Raw genomic sequence first — 22,605 nt, forward strand, 5'->3', positions numbered from 1 at the left:
ATAGGAAAAAAGAGATTCTATTCAAAATGACAACAAAACTATACCTATAATTTAACAAGAACAAAAAAATACAGTATAAAACTTTAGTAAAGATTACAAAAGAAGGTGGGAAGATAAATTGTAAAAATGGTTGTGTCAATCTAATTGCAGTGTAATCTCAATCAAAATTCCAGCCATGTTTTTTGAAAAACTTGACAAACTGCCTTTCAAGGAAGAATGCTCAAGAGTTGGTAGGGGGGGGGAGAAAAAGAATCAGTAGGAAATCTCTGAAAGAGAAAAGTGGAAAGGACTTGCCTTGTCAATATAATAATTAAGCAGTATTAAATTGGTGAATAAACAAATCAGTGGATCAAGATATAGAATCCAAAAACTAATCCATGCAGATATGAGGATTTAGTTTTTGATGCAGGTGGCCTGTCAAATTAGAGGCATGAGTCAATAATACATGATGTTAGGAAAACCGGATATGTTTGAAAAAAATAGCAAGGTGCCCCTCTCTTACGTTATACACCAGAATGAAGTCCAGATGAAAGCTAAATGTAAATGTAAAATGTAAAACAGATCTGTATAAAAGTATCAAGGGAAAATAAGAGTCTCTATATAATCTTGTTATGAGGAAGATCTTAAGCAAAGCACAAAAACTCAGAATCTGTAAAAGAAATGATAGATATTTCATTTTGTGAAAATGAAAACTTCTAGCAACGTAAGGGCCCATCAATAAATGAATGGATAATCAAAAAATGTGGTATACACATACAATGGAATATTATTCAGCTTTTAAAAGGAAGGAAATTCTGACACATGTTATAACATGGATAAGCCTTGAGGACATTATGCTAAGTGGAATAAACCAGGCATAAATGACAAATATTATATGATTCCGCTTATATGAGATACTTAGAGTAGTCAAATTCATAGAGACAGAAGGTGGAATGGTGGTTGCGAAGACCTGAGGAGAGAGGAAATGGGGAGTTCTTGTTTAATGGGTAGAGTTCCAGTTTTGTGAAATGAAAAGACTTCCAGAGATTGGTTTACACAGCAGTGTGAATGTACTTAACACTACTGAACTGTACACTTAAAATAGTTAATTTGCTAAATTAATGTGTATTTTACCCATAATTAAAAATTTTTAGAAAAAGAAAACTTCTGTATGACAAAAATGCAGTAAATAATGGTTAAAAGACAAGTGACGAAATGGGAGAAAACTTTTACAAATTAAAAACTTAATATCCATAATAGCTTCTATTAATCAGTAAAACCATCCAAATTAAAAAATGTGTCAAGGACTTTAACAGGTAATTCATAGACGAAATGTTCAGTAATTTCATTTATAAAATGAAAAATGAAAGAATTTGTCATAGTAATAATGATAGAAATACAAATTAAAAGAAGCACATTTTATCTGCCATCTTTCTAGAAACTAAGAAGATTCATTAAGTGTGCAGTCACACTTGTCCATTTTTGGTGAAAGTGTAAATTGTGCTTTTTAGGAAAGCAATTTGAAATTATCAAAATGTAATACATTCATATCCTTTGCTCTTGTAATTCTACTTCTAGGAATCTAGCTTAAATAGTATTATATTTGCACATATGCAGAATAATACCTTGCTCCCAGACATTTATTGCAACTTTATTTATAAGAGCAAAATTTGGGGAAAAACTTCAATGCCCACTAATAGGGGAATAGTTAAATTATGATAGTATGGAATATTTTTCTTTTTTTTCTTAATTTAGTTATGGAGCTTTAAAATAGAAAGTAATTTATATCTATATGTTCTGACGTAGAAAGGTCTAAAATGTAAGTGGCAAGTGATTTCATTATGTAAATACATAAACACATAAACTAATAATAAATAAAAACATAAATACATAAACATAAAATTCAAGTATATATATGACATCTATGAATATCAGTTCGTAGAAAGGACACAACTAGTACTGTTTAAATGAATCAGTTGACTCTTAAAGAGAACATAATCATCATATATTGTTGTATAATTTTTGAAAATTATACATGGGGGTGAAGTTATATATGCTTATGTTAAAAACTAGAAGCCTTTCATCATCCAGAACCAGCAACTCTCAATCTCTTCATTGTTTCCTTTTTTTTTCTATAGGTATTTTATATAGTGGCATTATTAGTCTTTTTGAATATTCTGAAGGAATTTTCTGAAACCACTGCATGTTTAGGATAAATATAATTCATACTTTTCCTTTTCTTTAAACAGTTTTTTCCCACTAACGGAAGGTAATATGCATACCATTCAAAGTCTGTGTCCGTTTTTGTCAAAAGAAGACAAGAAAGAATTCATTGCTCAATGTATACCTCCCCTTTTGGCCTGGACTAAGGAAGATCTTTGCAGTACTAATGGTTAGTGCTTGATAATAAATATTTCTTTACTTTAATTATTGCTTGAGATAAAAGAAGTGGTTCTTAATATCTAAATCCAAATATAGCAGAGATAAATTGAATTGCAGCTGATTTATTCCTAGTTTATACTTTTGCTACATAACAAGTTGGCAGTCAATAGGATGAGTGTCGTTGGAGAGTGACTGTTACCATTTTGTAGTACAGAAATGCTACAGCCTTAAGGGAAGATTAAAACCTCAACTGTCCTTTCATTATTTATTTCCATCCATAGCATTTTTAGCTATGCTTAATTTCTCCCTAGTCAACCAATGACTGAACATCTAGAGGTAACAGAGAGAATAATTTTTGTTGTATTTTAAACCTTTTTGGACACTCTGTACCCTTATTAGTTCATTTGTTTATTAATAAACACTTACTGAACATGGCTCTTTGGCAGTTCCTTTGGTAGAGAGGACAGGCATAGAGTTATATCGTGATAACCGATGTATCAGAAACATGTCCTGTGTGTCAGAGCAGCAGAAAAGGAGTTTCCCTACTCTGCTTTGAGGCATCAATGGTGATTTCACAAAGAAAAATTTAACTGGGTGATGAAGGATATTTTTCCATATGGCTATAGTTGGGGATGGGCATATGGATATAGTTGGGGACAGACAACATGAAAGAGTGTAGAGAATTCAGTTTGGCTGGCATTTAAAGTAGAAGGTTGGGGACAAAGGGTGTAAGATGCACAGGTAGCTGGATTTTGAGAAAGGGTAGGGGAAAGGCCTTATGTAGGTTAAGGAATTTGGACTTTTAAGAGGTAGGCAGTAAGGAGCTATTGGCTCAAATTAGGTAGGAGAGTTGTAAGACTGTCTCATTAGAAAGATATTTTGAGGGGCGCCTGGGTGGCTCAGTCGGTTGGGCGGCTGCCTTCGGCTCAGGTCATGATCCCAGGGTCCTGGGATCGAGTCCCACATCGGGCTCCCTGCTCTGAGGGGAGCCTGCTTCTCCCTCTCCATCTGCCTGCTTCTTTGCCTACTTGTGCTCTCTATCTCTCTGTCAAATAAATAAATAAAATATTAAAAAAAAAAAAAAGGTATTTTGATAACTGAAGGGTGGATATGAGGGAAGAGAGATTGGGGGTAGAAGACAGCTAGGAAGCTATTGGAATGTCTTTATTTTTTAAAATTTTTACTTTATTTATTTTGGGGGGGGGAGGGGCAGAGAATCTTAAGCAGGCTCCATGATGGCAGTACTCAGTCTCCCAACCCTGAGGTCATGACCTGAGCTGAAATCAAAGAGTTGGATGCTTAATTGACTGAGCCACCCAAATGCCCCTGGAATAATCTTAATGAGAGATAAACAGAGCTTAAATCAAGGCATAGATGGAAGAGAGAAGTAGGAAATGAAAGAGATTACGGAAATAGAGTTGGTGTGGCTCTGTGATTCTATTTCTGAATTGCGTAGAAGAAAATACCAATAGGCTTTATAGAGAACCTTTAAAGGAGACTTGAAGGTTAGGAGGAAGTAGGCAAGGGGTATACAGGGAGCCAATGTTAAATTAAGGTGGCTATGGGTTATTACTCAAATGGAGATTGTCTATCGACTGGATGGAAATACTACTTTCCAAGCCCATGTCATGTAGGTAGTAGTATAATATGTAAATGAGCATAAGCTTGTCCAGGCAGAGTGAAGAGCGAGAAGAATATCAAGGGAACGCCAGTACATAGATACAAGGGGTATGTGGGTGGGGGAGAGTTGAGAATAAGGACTAAAGATAAAAGCAGAGGACTTTTAGGTAGTATTCATCCCCTGTGTTAAATATCACAGAAGGTCAAATAAATTTCAGGACTGAAAAGTGTCCATTAACTTTAGCATTTTTGGAATGAAGAGTGGTGAGAAAATGGAGGCAGATAGTTTGTTCTAAGTGTTCGGTGAAAAGGGATGTAGAAAAGTGAGAGCCAGAGATGAATTTAAGGTCAGAGGGAAAATTGGTGTTGCAGGGGAGAAAGAGGAGGAGTAGAAGATAGAGAAAGTGATGATAGCTCCCACTGAGGAGATGAGAGGGATGGAATCTACTTAGAAGATACTAACCTCGTGTAGGTTACTCCTCTTCTGAGAGGAGTTCGGAGAGATGTAGGATGGATGCAGATGTGAATAAAGAGGGTAGGGAACTTGATGTGTTCCTTACTAGTAAGCTTTGCATCTCTTTGAGCTAGATCATTTAATGAGTAGAAACTGGATTGCAGATTTTAAGAAGGATAGTGAAAGTTTGAAGTAGTGGAAGAAGAATACGCCTATCAACAAACATTTGTCAAGAAGAATTACCCTATGGCACCCAAAGCCAGCCGATGTCAAAAATAAATTATTGTGGCATTAAGCTTTATAGTTTTGTTCACTGATAGAGTTAGACTATAGGATCAGGCAGGGATTTGCAGTTTTGGAATGGGGATGCAGTTGAACTGGCTGTGTGTAGAGGAGAGGAGGACCTAATGGGAGTGCAGGTGGTTTCTCCAGTACGCATTATAACTGAAGGATGGCCAAGGGAAAGAAGGGGCAGGAGACAAGGCTGCAGTGTCACACAGCTGTGTGCAGTCACACAGACCACGGGTTCCTAGCTGTGTGGAGGCTCTACAGGAGGAGGAATGTTTTTGAGATTTGACAAGTAATTTTGCTCTTTCAACCAAAGTAATGAAATAGAATTAGCTAACAAATAGTTTTTGGTATATAGTTGTTAGAAAATCTATTGTTTCTGATTACACTTGAGCTCAGCCTATTCTATTTTGCCAGGATGATTAAAAAAAAATTATTCCTCTGCCTTTAAAGGACATTAAATACATTATACATTTTTTTTCTTTATTCCTCAGTTTCCTTTTACCTAAGGATAAAAACCCAAGTCCTTAGTTTGGCCTGTTGGACATTTTACAATCTTACTGCAACTGATCTCTCCAGTTTTACTTTTTGCTTCCATCCTGGACCAGGCAATGCTAAATCTTCATGATTTTTGGACATCATATACTTTTTTTTCAGTTTTATTGAAAAATTATTGACATACATCACTGTATAAGTTTCAAGTGTACAACACAATGGTTTGATTTATATATATATTGTGAGGTGATTACCACGATAGGTGCAGCTCACATCCATATTCTCATGTAGATGCAATAAAAAGAAAAGCAAAAGGAAAAAAAATTCCTCCTGATGAGAACTCAGGATTAACTTTTACCAGCTTTCCTATATATTAAAATAATAGTAGTGTTAGCGTAGTCATCATGTTGTACATTACATCCTTAGTACTTATTTATCTTATAACTGGAAGCTTGTGACTGTAATCCTTCCTCCAAGCCCCGCCCTCCCCCATCCTCCCTTCTGGTAACCACAGTCTAATCTCTTTTTCTGTGAGTTTGGGTTTGATTTGGTATGGTTTGGTTTGGTTCCACGTATGAGTGAGATTATACAGTATTTGTCTTTGACTTATTTCACTTTAGCATAATGTCTTCAAGGTCCATCCATGTTGTCACAAATGGTAGGATATCCTTTCTTTTATGGCTGTGAATAGTACTCCATTCTATGTATATACCACAACTTCTTTTCCATTTCATTCATTGATGGACACTTGGGTTGTTTCCATGTCTTGGATATTATAAATAATATTGCTATGAACATGGGGGTGCAGATATCTTTTGGAGTTAATGTTTTTGTTTCCTTTGGCTATACATTGACCTTTGAACAACATGGGTTTGAAATGTGTGGGTCCCCTTATATGCAGATTTTTTTCAATACAGTACTATAAATGTATTTTCCTTATGATTTTCTTTAAAATTTTTTTTTTTTTTAAGATTTTATTTATTTATCAGAGAGAGAGAGACAGAGGCAGGCAGAGGGAGAAGCAGTCCCCCTGCTGAGCAAGGAGCCCAATGCGGGACTCGATCCCAGGACTCTGGGATCATGACCTGAGCTGAAGGCAGACGCTTAACCGACTGAGCCACCCAGGCGTCCCCCTTATGATTTTCTTGACATTTTCTTTTTTCTAGCTTACTTTATTATAAGACTATAGTTAATACACATGTGTTAACTGTCAGTGTAATTGGTAAGGCTTCCAGTCAACAGTAGGCTGTTAGTAGTGAAGTTTGTGGGGAGTCAGAAGTTATATGCAGATTTTCAAGTGCATGGGTTGGGGGGGTTGGTGCCCCTAACCTCCACATTATTTGAGGTTTGTATTCTCAGAAATGGAATTACTGGATCATACAGTAGTTCTATTGTTAATTTTTTGAGGACATCCATACTGTTTCCCGTAGTGGCTGTGCCATTTTACAGTCCCACCAACAGGGCACGAGGGTTCCATTTTCTTCACAGCCATGCCAGAATTTGTTATATCTTATCTTTTTTGATGGCCCTTCTGATAAGTGTGAAATAATACCTCATTATAGTTTTAATTTTCATTTCCCTAATGACTAGTGATGTTGAGCATCATTTTATATATCTGTTGGCCTTAGGAATATTTTCTTTGGAAAAATGTGTATTCAGGCCCTTTGCCCTTTTTTAAATTGGGCTATTTGGTTTTTTGCTATTAAGTTGTATGAGTTCTTTATATATTTTGGATATTAATCCCTTATTGGATATATGGTTTGCAGATATTTTTCCCATTCTGTAGGTTGTCTTTTCACTTTGTTGATGATTTATTTTGCTGTGCAGAAACTTTTCAGTCTGATGTAGTCCCACTTGTTTATTTTTTATTTTACTTGTACTGTAGGAGTCATATCCAAAAATTAATTACCAGGGTGCATGTCAAGAGCTTCATTCCTGTGTTTTCCTCTAGGAATTTCATAGTTTTATATATTTAAATCTTTAATTGCTTTTGAGTTAATTTTTGCAAGTGATGTAAGATATGGGGCCAGTTTTATTATTTTACATGTGAATAGCCAATTATCCCAGCATCATTTATTGAAGAGACTGTCTTTCTCTATTTACTATTCTTGAATACCTTGTCAAATATTAGTTGATCATATTTTGGGCTCTCAATTCTGTTTCATTGGTCTGTTTGTTTTTATGACCTATTATACTGTCTTGATGACTATAATAGCTTTATTGTATAGCATGACATCAGAAGTGTGATGCCTCCTGCTTTGTTCTTCTTTCGCAGGATTTCTTCGGCTATTCAGGGTCTTTTGTGGTTCTATATACGTTTTAAGAGTGTTTTTTCTACTTTGTAAAAAATGCCAGTGGAATCTTGAATAGGGATTGCATTGAATCTATGGATGGCTTTTGGTAGTATTGATATTTTAACAATATTAATTCTTCCAGTCCACGAACATGGAATACCTTTCTATTTATTTGTGTCTTTGATGTCTTTCATTAATGTCTTGTAGTTTTCAATGTAGAGATCTTTCATTTTCTTAAATTCCTAAGTATTTTGTTTTTGATGCTATTGTAAAATGGGATGGATTTTTTTTTCCAGAAAATTTGTTGCTATTGTATAGAAATGTTACTGATTTTTTTATGTTTTGTATGTTAATTTTGTATCTTGCAACTTGACTGAATTCACTGATCTAATACTTTTTTTCTTTGAGTCTTTAGGATTTTCTATAATATCATGTCATTTTTTTTTTTTTTAAGATTTTTTATTTATTTGCGAGAGAGAGAATGAGAGACAGAGAGCATGAGAGGGAGGAGGGTTAGAGGGAGAAGCAGACTCCCTGCTGAGCAGGGAGCCTGACGTGGGACTCGATCCCGGGACTCCAGGATCATGACCTGAGCCGAAGGCAGTTGCTTAACCAACTGAGCCACCCAGGCGCCCCTATATCATGTCATTTTCTTAAGTTTATTCCTAAGTGTTTTGTTTTTGATGCTATTGTAAATGGGTTAGAGAATTTTTTTTTTCCCAGAAAATGTGGTGCTGTTGTATGAAAATGTTACTGATTTTTGTATGTTAATTTTGTATCCTGCAACTTGACTGAATTCACTGATCTAATACTTTTTTTGTTTGAGTCTTTAGGATTTTCTATATATTATATCATGTCATCTGTAAAGAGACAATTTTACTTCCTCCTTTCCAGTTCTGGTACCTTTTATTTCTCTTTCTTGCTTGGTTGTTTTAGCTAGGACTTCTAGTACTATGTTGAACAGGAGTGATGAGAGCAGGCATTGTTGTCTTGTTCCTAATCTTAGAGGAGAAGCTTTCAGCCTTTCAGCATTGGGTATGATGTTAGCTGTGGGCTTGTCATTTATGGCCTTTATTATAGTGCAGTATGTTATTTCTACACCTAATCTGTTAAAAGTTTTCATTATGAATGGACTTTGAATTTTGTCAAATGCTTTTCTCTGTGTGTACTGAGATGATCATATGATTCTTTTCTTTCATTTTATTAATGTGATGTATCACATTGATTTGCGTTTATTGAGCCATCTTTGCATTCCAGGGATAAATCCCACCACTCATCGTGAATGATCCTTTTAATGTACTGCTGTATTCAGTTTGCTAGTATTTTATCGAGAATTTTTCATCTATATTCTTCAGGGCATTTGCCTATAGTTTTCTTTTCTAGTAGTGTCTTTTTGTCTTTTTCTGGTTTTGGTATCAGGATAACGCTGGCCTGGTAAAAACAGTTTGGGAGTGTTCCCTCCTCTTCAATTTTTTGGAAGAGTTTAAGAAAGATTAGTGTTGATTCTTTTTTAAATATTTGGTGAAATTCACCAGTCAAGCCATCTGGCCCTGGGCTTTTCTTCATTAGGAGATTTTTCATTAGTGATTCAGTTTCTTTGTTAGTAATTGGTCTATTCAGATTTTGTTTCTTCCTGATTCAGTATTGGTAAGTTGTATGTTTCTAAGAGTTTTTCTGCTTCTTCTAGGTTGTCCAGTTTGTTGGCATATAGTTTTTCAACAGTAGCCTCTTATGATCCTTTGAATTACTGTGATACTAGTTGTAATGTCTCCTTTTTCATTTTCAATTTTGTTGGTATGAGTCCTTTCTCTTTTTTTATTCCCTTGGTTAGCCTAGCTAAGGGTTTGTTGGTTTTGTTTCTTCAAAAACCAGCTCTTAGTTTGTTTAATCTTACTATTTTTCTGTTCACTGTTTCATTTATTTCTGCTCTAATCTTTATTTTTTTCTTTCTTCTGCTGACTTTGGGCTCATTTTGTTCTTTTGCTAGTTCCTTAAGGCAAAGAGGTAGGTAGTTTATTTGGAGATCTTTTTTGCTTCTTAATGTAGGCATTTATTGCTATGAACTTCCCTGTTAGAACTACATTTGCTGTATCCCACAAGTTCTGGTATGTTGTGTCCATTTTTGTTTATCTCAAAAAAGTTTTAGTTCCCCTTTAATTTCTTTGATCCATTGGTTGTTTAGGAGAGTGTTAATATCCATAAGAATTTTTAAGTTTTCCTCTTGTTATTGATTTCCAGTTTCATGCCATTGTGGTCAGAGAAAGTATTTGATATGATTTCAGTTTTTTTGAATTTGCTAAGATTGTTTTGTGGTCCAATCTATGGTTTATCTTGGAAAGTGGTCCTTATGCGCTTGAGAAGAATGTGTATTGTGCTGTTGTTGGTTAGAATGGAAGCATAAATGTTCTAAATATTATCAACGTAGAAATATAAGCTGTAATTTTGTTATAAGTAAATACATATATATTAGTTAGGATATAGGAGTATGTTTTCTTCTGTTTATATCTGTTAGGTCCATTTGATCTATAGTATGTTTAAGTCCACTGGTTACTTACTGATTCTTTGAATAATCTATCTTCATTGTTAAAAGTGCAGTTAAAAGTCTCCAACTATTACTGTATTACTATTTCTCCTTTTAACTCTGTTAGTTTTTGCTTTATATATATATATATTTAAATATGTATTTGCTCCAATGTTGGATGTATAAATATTTACAATTGTAATATCTTTTTGATATATTGAACTTTTATCATTATATTATAACCATCTTTGTCTCTTTTTACCATTTTTAAAGTCTTTTTTTTTTTTTTTTTTTTTAAAGATTTTATTTATTTATTTGACAGAGAGAGAAACAGCGAGAGCAGGAACACAAGCAGGGGGAATGGGAGAGGGAGAAGCAGGCTTCCCGCTGAGCAGGGAGCCCGATGCGGGACTCGATCCCAGGACCCTGGGATCATGACCCGAGCCGAAGGCAGACGCTTAATGACTGAGCCACCCAGGCGCCCTTTAAAGTCTGTTTTGTCTACGTAAAGACACATCTCATTTTGTTGCATTTTGCAGATACTATGTTTTTTTCTTTTTAATAAATTGAAAATTTATGGCAGTTCTGTATCAAGCAAATTTGTCAGCGCCATTTTTCCAACAGCACTTGTTTACTTCATGTTTTTATATTTTGGTAATTCTTGCAAACTTTTTCAGTATTGTATTTTTTTCTGGTGATATGTGAGCAGTGATCTTTGATATTACTGTTGTAATTGTTTAGGGGTGCCATAGGCTATGCCCATGTAAGTTAGCTAACTTAATTGATAAGTTGTGGTGTGTTCTCACTGTTCTACTAGCTGGCCATCCCCCTGTCTGTCTCCCTTTCCTTGGGCTTGCCTAGTGCAGGCCAATTAATAATCCTACAATGACCTCTATGTTTTCAAGTGAAAGGAAGAGTCACATGTCTCACATTTTAAATCAAAGGCTAGAAATGATTAAGCTTAGTGAGAAAGTCATGTTGAAAATGAAGATAGTTCTGAAAGCTAGGCCTGTCACACCAGACAGCTAAGTTGTGAATGCAAAGGAAAAGTTCTTGAGGAAATGAAAAGTGTTCTCCATTGAACACATAAATGATAAGAAAGAAAAACAGCCAAGCTACTGATGTGGAGAAGTTTTAGTGGTTTGGATAGAAGATCAAACCAGCTATAACATTCCCTTTAGGTCCTAACTTTTTTCAGTTCTAAGAAGGCTAAACGAGGTAAAGAAGCTTCAGAAGAAAAGTTTGAAGCTAGGAGAGGTTGACTGATGAGGTTTAAGGAAAGAAGCCATCTCTATAACATAACAGTGCAAGGTGAAGCAGTCAGTACTGCACAGAAGCTATAGCAAGTTATCCAGAAGATCTGGCTAAGGTAATTAATGAAAGTGACTACACTAATGGCAAGTTTTCAGTGTAGATGAAACAGCCTTCTGCTGAAAGATGCCATTTAAGATTTTCGTAGCTAGAGGAAGAAGTCAATGGCTGGCTTCAAAGAACAAGCTGATTCTCTTGTTAGGGGCTAATGCAGCCGGTGACTTTAAATTGGAGTCACTGCTCATTTACCATTGTTGTTGCAGTTTACATTTTTTTAACATTATATAACCAATAACAGATTTTTGTAGTTATGGTTATTTTTACTAATTTTTTTTTTAGATTTTTAAATTTTATTTTAGAGTAAGCATACACGTGGGAGGAGGGGCAGAGGGAGAGAATCCTAAGCAGACTCCCTGCTGAGCTCAGAGTTTGATGCGGGGCTCAGTCCCACTACCCATGAGACCATGACTCAAGCCAAAACCAAAAGTCAGACGCCCAACCGACTGAGTCACCCAGGCACCCTGTATTTTTACTATATTAAGAAAATATATTTTTTATTTATTTATTTTTAGAAAGAGAGAAAGTGAATGCACACGTGCCCATGAGCGGCAGGGTAGAGGCAGAGAGAAAGGGAGAGAGAGAATCTTAAAGGAGGCACCATGCTCAGCACAGAGTCCAGTGTGGGGCTTGATCTCATGACCCTGAGGTCATGACCTGAGCCAAAATCAAGAGTCGGAGGCTTAACTGACTGAGCCTCCCAGGTGCCCCTAATTTTACTATATTTTTTAAAAACTTTAAACTAGAGGGTGCCTGGGTGGCTCAGTTGGTTAAGCGACTGCCTTCAGCTCAGGTCATGATCCCAGGGTCCTGGGATCGAGTCCCGCATCGGGCTCCCTGCTCTGCGGGAAGCCTGCTTCTCCCTCTCCCACTCCCCCTGCTTGTGTTCCTTCTCTCGCTGTCTCTATGTCAAATAAATAAATAAATAAATCTTTAAAAAAAATAAAAAATAAAAATAAAAACTTTAAACTAGAGTTGTAAGTGAATTATGTACCACTACTCTCATATTCCAGAATCCAACTATGACTATATATTTACCATTACCAATGAGATTTACAATATCTTTTTATGTTTTTATGTAGCTAACTAGTATTCTTTTATTTCCACTCAAAGAACTCCCTTTAGCATTTTCTGTAAGGCAGGTCTGGTGGTAATGAACTCCCTTAGCTTTTGTTTTGCCCAGGAAAGTTTTTGTTCCATTCTCTCCTGGCCTGAAAAGTTTCTGTTGAGAAATTTGCTGATACTCTTATGGAGGTTCCCATGTATATAACTTACTGCTTGTACTGCTCTTAAAATTCTTTGTCTTTGACTTTTGACAATTATGACTCAGTGTAGCCTTATTCACATTCACTTTATTCACAAATAATTATCCTTATGGATCTGGATGTCCATTTCTCTCTACAGGTTCGGGAAGTTTTCAGGCAATTTTGTTTTAAATATACTTTCTGTTAGTTTCTCTTTCTGGAATTACCATAATGTGAATTTTTTTTTATTGTGTTCCATAATTCCCATAGGCTTTCTTCTTTTTTCTTTTTGCTCCAGTGTCCTATCCTCAAGGTCTCTGATTCTTCTGCATTGTTGAGTCTACTTTTGAAACGGTTGAATTCAGTTCAGTTACTGTATTTTTCAACTCCAGAATTTCTGTTTGTTTTTTTTGATGGTTGCAGTTTTCTTATCAAACTTTGCATTTTGTTCATGCATTGTTCCTAATTTTGTTTAGCTTCTTTTCTTCGAGTTTGCTAAACTTCTTTTAAGAGAATTATTCTGAATTCTTTGACAGTTTATAGGTTTTCATGTCTTTAGGATCAATTATTAGAGCTTTACTAGTTTCCTTTGGGTGTCATATTTATCTGATTATTTGTGATCCTTTATTCCTTACGTTGGTATCTGCACATTCGATTATGCTCCTCTTCCAAACACTAATAATTTATAGGTTTGTTTTGCAGAGATAGTTCTTTACCAGTCAGCTCAGTTTGGGTTTTTAGGTGTGTCTGCTGGTAATGTCCTTGTGCAAGTAGGGCCTGCTATTACAGTCTGTTTTGGGGCAAAGCTGAGCTCTGAGGAAGTAGGGCTGGTGGGGTCAGGGGGAGGCTAACATTTGGAGAAGACTGCTAGCTTGGTGCTGCAGTTGCCTGGATTCTCTGGTCAGACTCACTAGATAGTTAGGACTGGGTACTATATTCATCAGTGGATTGGGCTATGAATTAGCTTCTCTGCCCTGCCAGGGCAACAGGATAGATTCCAGAATCTATACAGCTCATTGTTTGGGGACCTGAATTGGCAAGAGTGTGCACAGAATTCCCTTGTCAGGTGATGCTCCGCAGATGGGGGAAGCCACAGGTTGTGCTCACCACTCAAGTGCCGCTGGACACAGGGCTGTTGGATGGGCTGTGGAGCTTCCTGTGTGCTCTGGTTATTTAGGTTCCCTGGTCAGACTAGCTAAAGGTTGTATTCGATGATGAGTGGGGCTACAAATTAGATTTCCTGCCTGGGCACAGTGGCAGAAAGAGGTCTAAAGCCAGTAAAGCTCTATATTGTCTAAACTCAAGCAGAACTGCATCCCAAGCTCCTTGACTGAACAGGGCCACTGGTTTTGGTCTGCAGACTATCAGCTGTGCCCGCCCACCTCGGTTGTAGTGCTGCTGTGCTGTAGAGCTTTCAGGAATTTTTTTTTTTTTTTTAAGATTTTTTATTTATTTATTTGAGAGAGAGAGAATGAGAGAGAACACATGAGAGGGGGGAGGGTCAGAGGGAGAAGCAGACTCCCTGCCGAGCAGGGAGCCCGATGTGGGACTCGATCCAGGGACTCCAGGATCATGACCGAGCTTTCAGGAATTTTTGCGAGCCCTTTTGGTCAGATGGGCTGGAAGACTCTCCACAATGTGTGGGGCTATGTCTCAGCTCCCTTGCCTGGGTGGGAGGAGGAGGGGCCAGAAGTGACCCTCAGCTTTATCTGTGAATTAATCACTCTGCCCGTGTGGAGCCGGGGAAACCCCAATGCATGGCTTTGCTCTGGGGTGATCAGTCCCACTCAGCCACCTCTTGGCTTGAGTGCCATGGGGCCACACAGCTTTCAGGGATTGTCTCCAGCCCTTCTGGTCTGATGGGGTGGAAGATGCTCCACAGTGTGTGTTGGGGGGGGGGGGGAGGGGGGAGCTGTGGCTCAGCTCCTTACCTGGGAGTGGGTAATACCACTGGGCTTTAGGGCTGTCAGAACTCCTCCTTTAAGAATCAGAATCAGGCAGATCTCCACCCTGCTATGTTCACTGGTCAGTGTGCCCCTGGCTTGGTTCTGCAGATAAGCAAAGCCACTGGTTGGGATTATGCTGGGCACTGCAGGTATGAACTTGGTCTGCCAAGATCCGTGTGCTGGTTGTTACAAGCGCTTCATCCATTCTTTGTCAAAGTCAGAGTCCCAGTGGCTGAGCCCTGCAAATTTCCCAGCAGTCCTAGTGCTGTGAGATCAGAGTAGGAGCTCCCACAAAGGGACTCACAATAATGGGTGTGTGTGTGCTGGTTTCCCCCCTGGGTTCTCTTTTCCTACTGAAGGAACCAGAGTCTCAGGGGAGACCTCTCCACATGGTGCTGCACTGTCCTGGGGAGGGACAGTGCAATCAGTGGAGAGCTGCTTCTCTTACCTTCCTAATGCGTCTGTCTTGATCTCAGTGATGTAGGGGGTATTTCAGCCTGACCCCTGTAGGAGTCTCAGTGATGTCTTGTTCTTGAATAATTGTTAGTTGTTTTTCTTGTGAGGGGGAGCAAAGCTAAGAACAACCTATGTCGCCATCTTGGTGATGTCTCTCCTATTCTACACTTTTTTACCACTTTGTGCCTTAGCTAGAGTGCCCCTTTGCTACTCTCGCAGACTTGTTTATCTTTTGATAAATCCTGGTTCAAATGCCAGCTTTGAGAAGCCCTTCCTTCCTTCCTTCCTTCAGATTGATTCATTTATTTCAGAGAGCGAGTGAGTGGGGGAAGGGACAGAGGGAGAGAATATCCAAGCAGACTCCTGCTGAATGTGGAACCCAACTCAGGGCTTGATCGCACGAGCCATGAGTTCAGGACCTGAGCCAAAACCAAGAGTCACATGCCCAACCAACTGAGCCACCCAGGCGCCCCTGAGAAGCCTCTTCTGACACAACCTAGATGGAGATAGTTGTTTCCTTTTCTAGGCTCCCATTCTTTGTCCACATTATATTGTAATTTGTTTTTAAGTCTGCTAGTACTGCTGGATGAGTCCCTTCAGGGACTGGATTTTGTTCATCTTTCCCCAGCATCTAACAAGGTACCTGGTATTCATTATTTATTCATCTTCATTTAGTCAAAATAAATGTCTGTATCTCAGGCATTGTACTAGGAGGAAGTATACAGTGATAAGTAAAACGGACGAGGTTCCTTCATGGAGCTTACTTTCTGTTGAGGAGATAACAATAAATAAGTAACAAACATTAGTGCTGTAAAGGCAACAAACACATGATAATTAAGAACAGAGAAATGCAGAGGGCTGTATTTCATATATGTGGGAGTTACATAGAGTGGAGGCAATATTGAAGCTGAGTGTTGAAGGATAAGAAGGAACCAGGGATTCTAAAGAGGGGTGAGCCTATGAGAGCTTTCCAGACATAGTACATGCCTATTGAGTGAATGTATGAATTATGGAACGACATATTCTGTTTCCCATCTTTATTTAACTTTACACTCTAGCTATGTTTTTTGTATGTTTGTTTTTATTTGAGAGGTGGGTATACTGAGTGAATCCTATACTTAAGAAACCCAGAATAAAAAACAAAACAAAAAAAAAACCCAGCACAGGTTAGTGTAAAGCACAATATCATTTACTCACCCCACCTGTACCTCCATCCCCACCCCCACTCCCGGTTCTGTGTTAGGTGCTTGGTATGGAGAAAGGGTTTCTGCCCTGTGGAGCTTACACACTTATTTGTTGACTCTTCCATGTAAGCCCTTTTTAGAATTCTTAACCAGGACATTTTTGGAGAAGGTTTTTGACCTATCTCAAAATAGACTTTCTTTTTTTTATAGTAGGAATACAATTTTTTTTCTGAGTTTTCATTTTCTTTTTTTTTTTGGTCTGTTGCACACAATTTAACGATACAAGAATGAGTTGGTAGTTTGCCATTCTAAAGAGTGATTGATTTTTCTTGCATTTTCTCTTTATAGTAATGATTTGCACTAGAATTGCTTTTCCTCATTTCAAGTTTCGTATCGAAGAAAGAAAAGAATGCCTTTTCTCTCTTAACGTTAGCATGGTCTAAGAGAATGATCATCCCTATTTTTTATCAAAAACCAGTTTTTTCAGAGAAACAAAGCAATAATTTCTGCATCTGTAAGACAAGACTTTGGTTTAAGGCAGTATGTATAGATAGATGGGGGTGTGTATGTGTGTGCATTTTAATTTTCATTTTGAATTTTACTTTAGGAGGTTTTGGACATCTTGCCATTTTCAATTCTTGCCTGCAAACCAGAAGCATAGATGATGGGGAGCTATTACGTGGTATATTAAAAATTCTAATATCCTGGAAGAAAGATCATGAAGATATTTTTCTTTTCAGTTGGTAGGTGATATTTTATACTGTCTCCTTCCCCCATTACAATGTGTATCCAGATTGTGTATCTTATAGTCACAGTTTTGTACAGTAATAGGATAGTAAACATTTAAGCCAACCTTTCATAAGTATATCAGATTTAAAATAAAATAGTTTAATTGAATGTCCTTATCATTCTTCCATGTTTTTTTGTTTTTTTTGTCTTTATCACAGTAATCTATCAGAAGTAAGTCCAGAGATACTAGGTGTAAATATAGAAATAATCCGATTCCTTTCCCTGTTTCTGAAATACTGCTCATCTCCTTTGGCAGAGAGTGAATGGGACTTCATCATGTGCTCCATGTTGGCTTGGTTGGAGGTAAATTAACCCGATGTGTCATCACCGCTGTTAAGTCTTCATGCATATCTGTATACTAGAACCAACTACTAATCTTATTCTTTAAGTTATGATTGTAATTAGCTCTTTTGCAAACATTTAAACACTTTATAGATGTATTCCTCACCAGTTACTGTTTGATAGAACAGTGAAGTGATAGAGGTTTAATGTCTGCCAATATCATTCAGTGACCAAATCTCCTGCTCTTAAAGTGTTCTCTCCATTAGCTCATTTTAATACAATATTTGTAGCACAGCCCTTGGAGATTTTATCTTTCATGATCAGTTTTTTCATCTTTTTGGCTCTTAATTAAATTATTATTAAAATGTACTGTGCCAGTAATACATTAAAGATTAAGCAAATTCAGAGGGAATTAATGCTCTTTTTATGACACAAAGCAAGTATAGTATTTGTGGGCTCTGATGGCAGCAAATCATTAGGGTTGAATTGGTCTGAATCTCTGCTTTGTTTGCCGTTAGCTGTGTGGCTTAGGGTGTTCATACTTGACCTACTTGAGCCTCGGTGTCCTTATTTTATTTATTTATTTATTTATTTAAAGATTTTATTTATTTTAGAGAGAGAGATTATGAGCTGGGGAGAGGGGCAAAGGGAGAAGGAGGGTGAGAATCTCAGGCAAGCTCCCCGCTAAGCACAGAGCCTGACTCAGGGCTCAATCTCACGACCCTGAGATCCTGACCTGAGCCTAAGTTAAGAGTTGGACATTCAACCGACTGAGCCACCCTGGCGCCCCCAGTGTCCTTATTTTAAAAATAACTTAATAATGCCCAATTAGGAGGGCTCCTGAGAAGATTATAAATATGTTTTTATAATTTCACTTGGTAAATGGTACTTGATATTTTCCTTCATAGTTTTAGAAATAGAGAGCATTTCAGAATAAATGGATTGATTCTAATTCTTAGTATTTAATTTTTTAAAAAGTTATTTTGGTGTAAAATGTATAAATGTCTCTGAGACTCTACACTTCAACTGTTTTTTATTTTAAAATTTAGAGAACTGAGAGAGTTTTCTTTAATCCCTTGATTTGTGGTGTTCTGGTAGATGTCTGCTAACCTATTTCATTTTTGTTTCTTCAGACAACAAGTGAGAATCATGCATTGTATTCTGTTCCACTTATACAACTGTTTGCCTGTGTCAGCTGTGATTTGGCCTGTGAGCTCAGTGCTTTTTTCGATTCTGCAACTCTGGATATCATTGGCAATCTCCCTGTAAATCTAATCAGTGAATGGAAAGAATTTTTTTCCCAAGGCATCCACAGTTTGCTTTTACCTCTTTTGGTGACTGTTACAGGCAAGTGAAAGGGGAATCATAGTGGGATTCATTGCAAATGACTAGTTGAAAAATTCAAAACAAAAACTTTGGCTGCTTAAGTCAAACGCTACAGAAGAGTGAAGAAAAGAACCTGAGAGAAAGCTTGGCATCTCAGAAGCATCACATATGCTTCTGCTTTACAGACAAGAATTGAAAACTGGCAAAGTATCCAAAGACTATTACGAGTTAAAATAATAGTAATTCAGATAACCTGAATAGATTATTTATAACTCAAACTTCTCTCTTTTTTAAGGATGAGATAATAGAAGTTATGATTACTGTTTAAGATTACATTAAACGGTTTCTAGTGAGGACTGCTCTACTTTTGTCAATTTTTTACTTCATTTTCTTAAATGACGTTTAACTGTGAATCAGTCAAGCTCTATTACTCACTTTATTTTGGGATGTGCATGTTTCTTTCCTTTTTGTCATCAGAAGAAAGTGAAGATACATCTGAAACATCCTTTCAGAATGCAGTGCTGAAGCCCATGTGTGAAACATTAACATATATCCCGAAAGACCAGCTGTTGAGTCAGAAACTCCCTTCAAGACTGGTTGCTGGCCAAAAAACAAACTTACCAGAGTATCTCCAGACTTTGTTAAATACATTGGCCCCATTACTCCTCTACAGAGCTCGGCCTGTGCAAATTGCTGTTTACCATATGCTATACAAGTAAGAATTCTTCCAATTGAATCAATGTTGTGGTGGTTCAAAAAAAAAAAAAAAAAAAATATATATATATATATATATATATTTAGTTTTAACCCTTGGTCATTAAAAAAAAAGTCAAAGTAAAAAAAAAAATAAACTCAACCATGCACTTTAATAACAGGGATGCCAGATTTTGGATCATTTAGGTCACTGTTCTCTATACATCGTTTACATTTAGATAGTCCTGGCCATAGGTGATTATTTCAGAAAATAATCATTTAAAAATATACTCATTACAAAGTAAGTATTGGTCTTTCTGCTCTTAAGCATGATTTAACAATGAACAGTTTAATGTAGTATAATATATATTCTGACTTGTAGATTGATGCCTGAATTACCACAATATGATCAGGATAATCTAAAGTCATATGGAGATGAAGAAGAAGAACCAGCCTTGTAAGTTTTTTTAATAATTTATTTTATTTAATTCTCATAATCCACCTCACTTATAATAACTTCAGAAGATGGATAAACACAAAAGCTCTGAATTTAGAGCATATATTCATTCAGTAGATCTTTTAAAATCATCTGTAAGATAAAAATGAAAGAGTCCAGCCAAAAAAGATAGTTTCTCTCCTTAATTGTTCCTAAATCATATTTTCAGTTTGCTACTATTTGGCAGAACTTTCTTTGACCACACGGTAGCTGTGGAAAGAGTGTATCAATTTAAATACCTGTTGAGCACCCATTTTGTGCAAAGTATTAAATGTCTAGGGGAGAATATGGTGTTTAGTAATTGTTCTTATTCATAAGGAGCTTATAATCTAGACGATATTACTCTATAATAGAAAACAGTGTGTGGCAGGTGCTATGGAAGAGGATAGATAGCATGCTGGGGGAACACAGCTGCTTGCACCAGAAGGGAAGACTTTTTCTTGAGAAAAAGACACTTATTCTGGATCTGTCAAGTTAGGTAGCACTTCAGCAGGGCAGGGAAGACCATATAAATTAAGGGAGTACCATGTACGAAGGCGTGAATGTTCAGGATGTGCTGGGGAGTGTTGAGTAGTTGCCACTTAACATATTTTTTATTGTCTGTATCTTCCTCCACTGGAATAGAAACTCTGTAAAGTCAGGAAGTTTTGTCTCTTGTTCCCGACTATATTCATAGCATTCAGAATGGTCCCTGGCCTAACGCAGACTCATGAATACTGCTCATTTAATAAAAGGATAAATATTCGATGAATATATGTAGAGTAGGTAGGGAAGGTGTAGATAATGAAGGGCCTTAAAAATTACATTTTCTGGGATTTAGGGCATTATTTGGTAGAAGATGGGAAAAGTACCAGCTGATTCTGGCTATAGTATGAATCATAAATTATACAAAGAAGCACACAGAGATGGAGACCATTCTAGAAACAGTAATAGTGCATGGAGGGCAGCATGGAAATGGAGAGATACCTGAGCTGGTATTTGTAAAATCCAGTGACCGTTGGTATGGAATAGAGAAGGGTTGGTAGATGGGATAGTGGTGTTGAAGGTAAAAATCCAAGGGCAGAAGCTTGAAGACCTGTGTTTATGGGCTGGGAAAAGGAAGCCACAAGGGAAGAAATGTTGCACAGGTGAAAGGAAAGAACTGAGCTACAATGTCAGAGAGAGTTTGACAGGATATACACACGTATTTCACTTTTTGAGAATCTCCTAAGTTCATCTGAAAGTATTAAGGAGTGCAGTAGTTCAGTAAAGAAGAAAATTAATTTACATTGTCATAAATTAATATGAATATTGAATTTACTTTCCTGAAAAGACATACAGTCTTACTCTTCATAGGGATCTGGTAGGACCTGGTATTGCTAACTACTAGAGCTTATATTTTATAGTATTTATCATATATATTTTAAATAATATAAATATGAAAAATATTTTACATATTTATGAATATAAAATGTGTTTTGTTTACGTATGTTAATGTATTTGTAATTAAATATATTTAATTTAGCAGAATTAGCAGTTAAGATTAGCAGTTAAAGCTGAATCTGTAAAGGGGGACTTTTAAAATGGTTTTTGAAAAATAGAGAAAGATTTTTCTGAAATGCTTAAAGTGTATACATGCTGTCAATTTTTTAAGGGATAAGTTATGAAGAAAATTGTGGTGTTTAATCATTGGTTCATAGGTCACCACCGGCAGCATTGATGTCTCTTCTTAGAACTCAGGAGGACTTGCTAGAAAATGTTTTGGGGTGTATTCCTGTTGGACAGATAGTAACTATTAAGCCACTGAGTGAAGACTTCTGCTATGTTCTGGGATACCTCCTCACCTGGAAATTAATACTTACTTTCTTCAAAGCTGCTTCATCTCAGGTAAATAGGCGATAACTTTTGACAGTTCTGTCATCTGTGTGTTTCTGTTACTGTTCTAAACCCTTTGTTTCCCCTCTTTTTGAAAAAAGGGGAAATGCCTCACATTTTAATCTTCCCTGGCTAACTTCAGACATTCTGCTAAATTTGTATCTGTCCCTTAACTTCCTTATCCTCCCCCCGCCACACACACACACACACACACAGTTTTTTTGCAAAAGTAATCTCTGGAATGTGCTTGAATCAGTTTTTTTCTTACTGAATGTAGCCACCAAGTCCTTTTACTGCAGGAAACAAGATTTACATAATTTAATTTTGTGTTACTGCAGTAATAATTCCAAAGGACTTAGATCTTGCTGTTTTTGTTTTGTTTTTTCCCCTTTGGTCAGTTTCTGACCCGTTTGGAAATTTTATTAATACATCATTGGGAATTTACCTTATTTGAAAATCAGTTTTTAGAGCAAGATCTATGAAATGTTACTGTGTAATTCAAACTGTTATCTCAAAATGGTAAAAAATATCTTAAGATAATTATTTTGCCCAAATTATTCTAGCAGCCACTAGATGTCTCTGTTGTCTCATGTTTAGGAAGAAAGACCTCATTGTCTAGGAAGAAAGCTGGAAAAATTTCCAGGTTTTCTTTCTTTCTTTCTTTCTTTTTCTTTTTATTCTTTAGGCTGATCCCCACTTAAAAAGTTCCAATAAAGTGTTGATTGAATCAGTTTAATAAACTGATGGCTTTTTAAATATAAACAGTGGCTTTTTTGACAGGTCAGTACAATAACAGTTTATTACATCATATTTGAGGTGTGATTAAATATGGCATTCATTTCCAATGTGATTTTTCTGAATTCCTAAGTTATAATTTATGTCGTTGCTAATAACTCATACCTTGGTACAAATATATGAACATATGCATCTTTGC

The 22,605-nt window shown here is 36.7% G+C and overlaps 1 protein-coding gene across 3 annotated transcripts in view; it reads left to right on the top strand.

Annotated features, from left to right (window-relative positions):
• LTN1 (listerin E3 ubiquitin protein ligase 1) overlaps positions 1-22,605 on the top strand; it is a 64,185-nt gene that overhangs the window by 29,869 nt on the left and 11,711 nt on the right. For 2 of the 3 annotated variants that reach the window (XM_044919494.1, XM_044919497.1), the window contains 7 exons: positions 2,229-2,371; positions 16,839-16,974; positions 17,179-17,323; positions 18,436-18,653; positions 19,113-19,343; positions 19,704-19,778; positions 21,497-21,683. In XM_044919494.1, the coding sequence (XP_044775429.1) occupies positions 2,229-2,371; positions 16,839-16,974; positions 17,179-17,323; positions 18,436-18,653; positions 19,113-19,343; positions 19,704-19,778; positions 21,497-21,683 (1,135 nt within the window). Of the gene's footprint in view, positions 1-2,228; positions 2,372-16,838; positions 16,975-17,178; positions 17,324-18,435; positions 18,654-19,108; positions 19,344-19,703; positions 19,779-21,496; positions 21,684-22,605 lie in introns of all 3 variants that reach the window. The other variant, XM_021678091.2, reaches the window with a different exon arrangement.

Source organism: Neomonachus schauinslandi, chromosome 1 (assembly GCF_002201575.2).
Source record: "Neomonachus schauinslandi chromosome 1, ASM220157v2, whole genome shotgun sequence".
Lineage (NCBI taxonomy): Eukaryota > Metazoa > Chordata > Mammalia > Carnivora > Phocidae > Neomonachus > Neomonachus schauinslandi.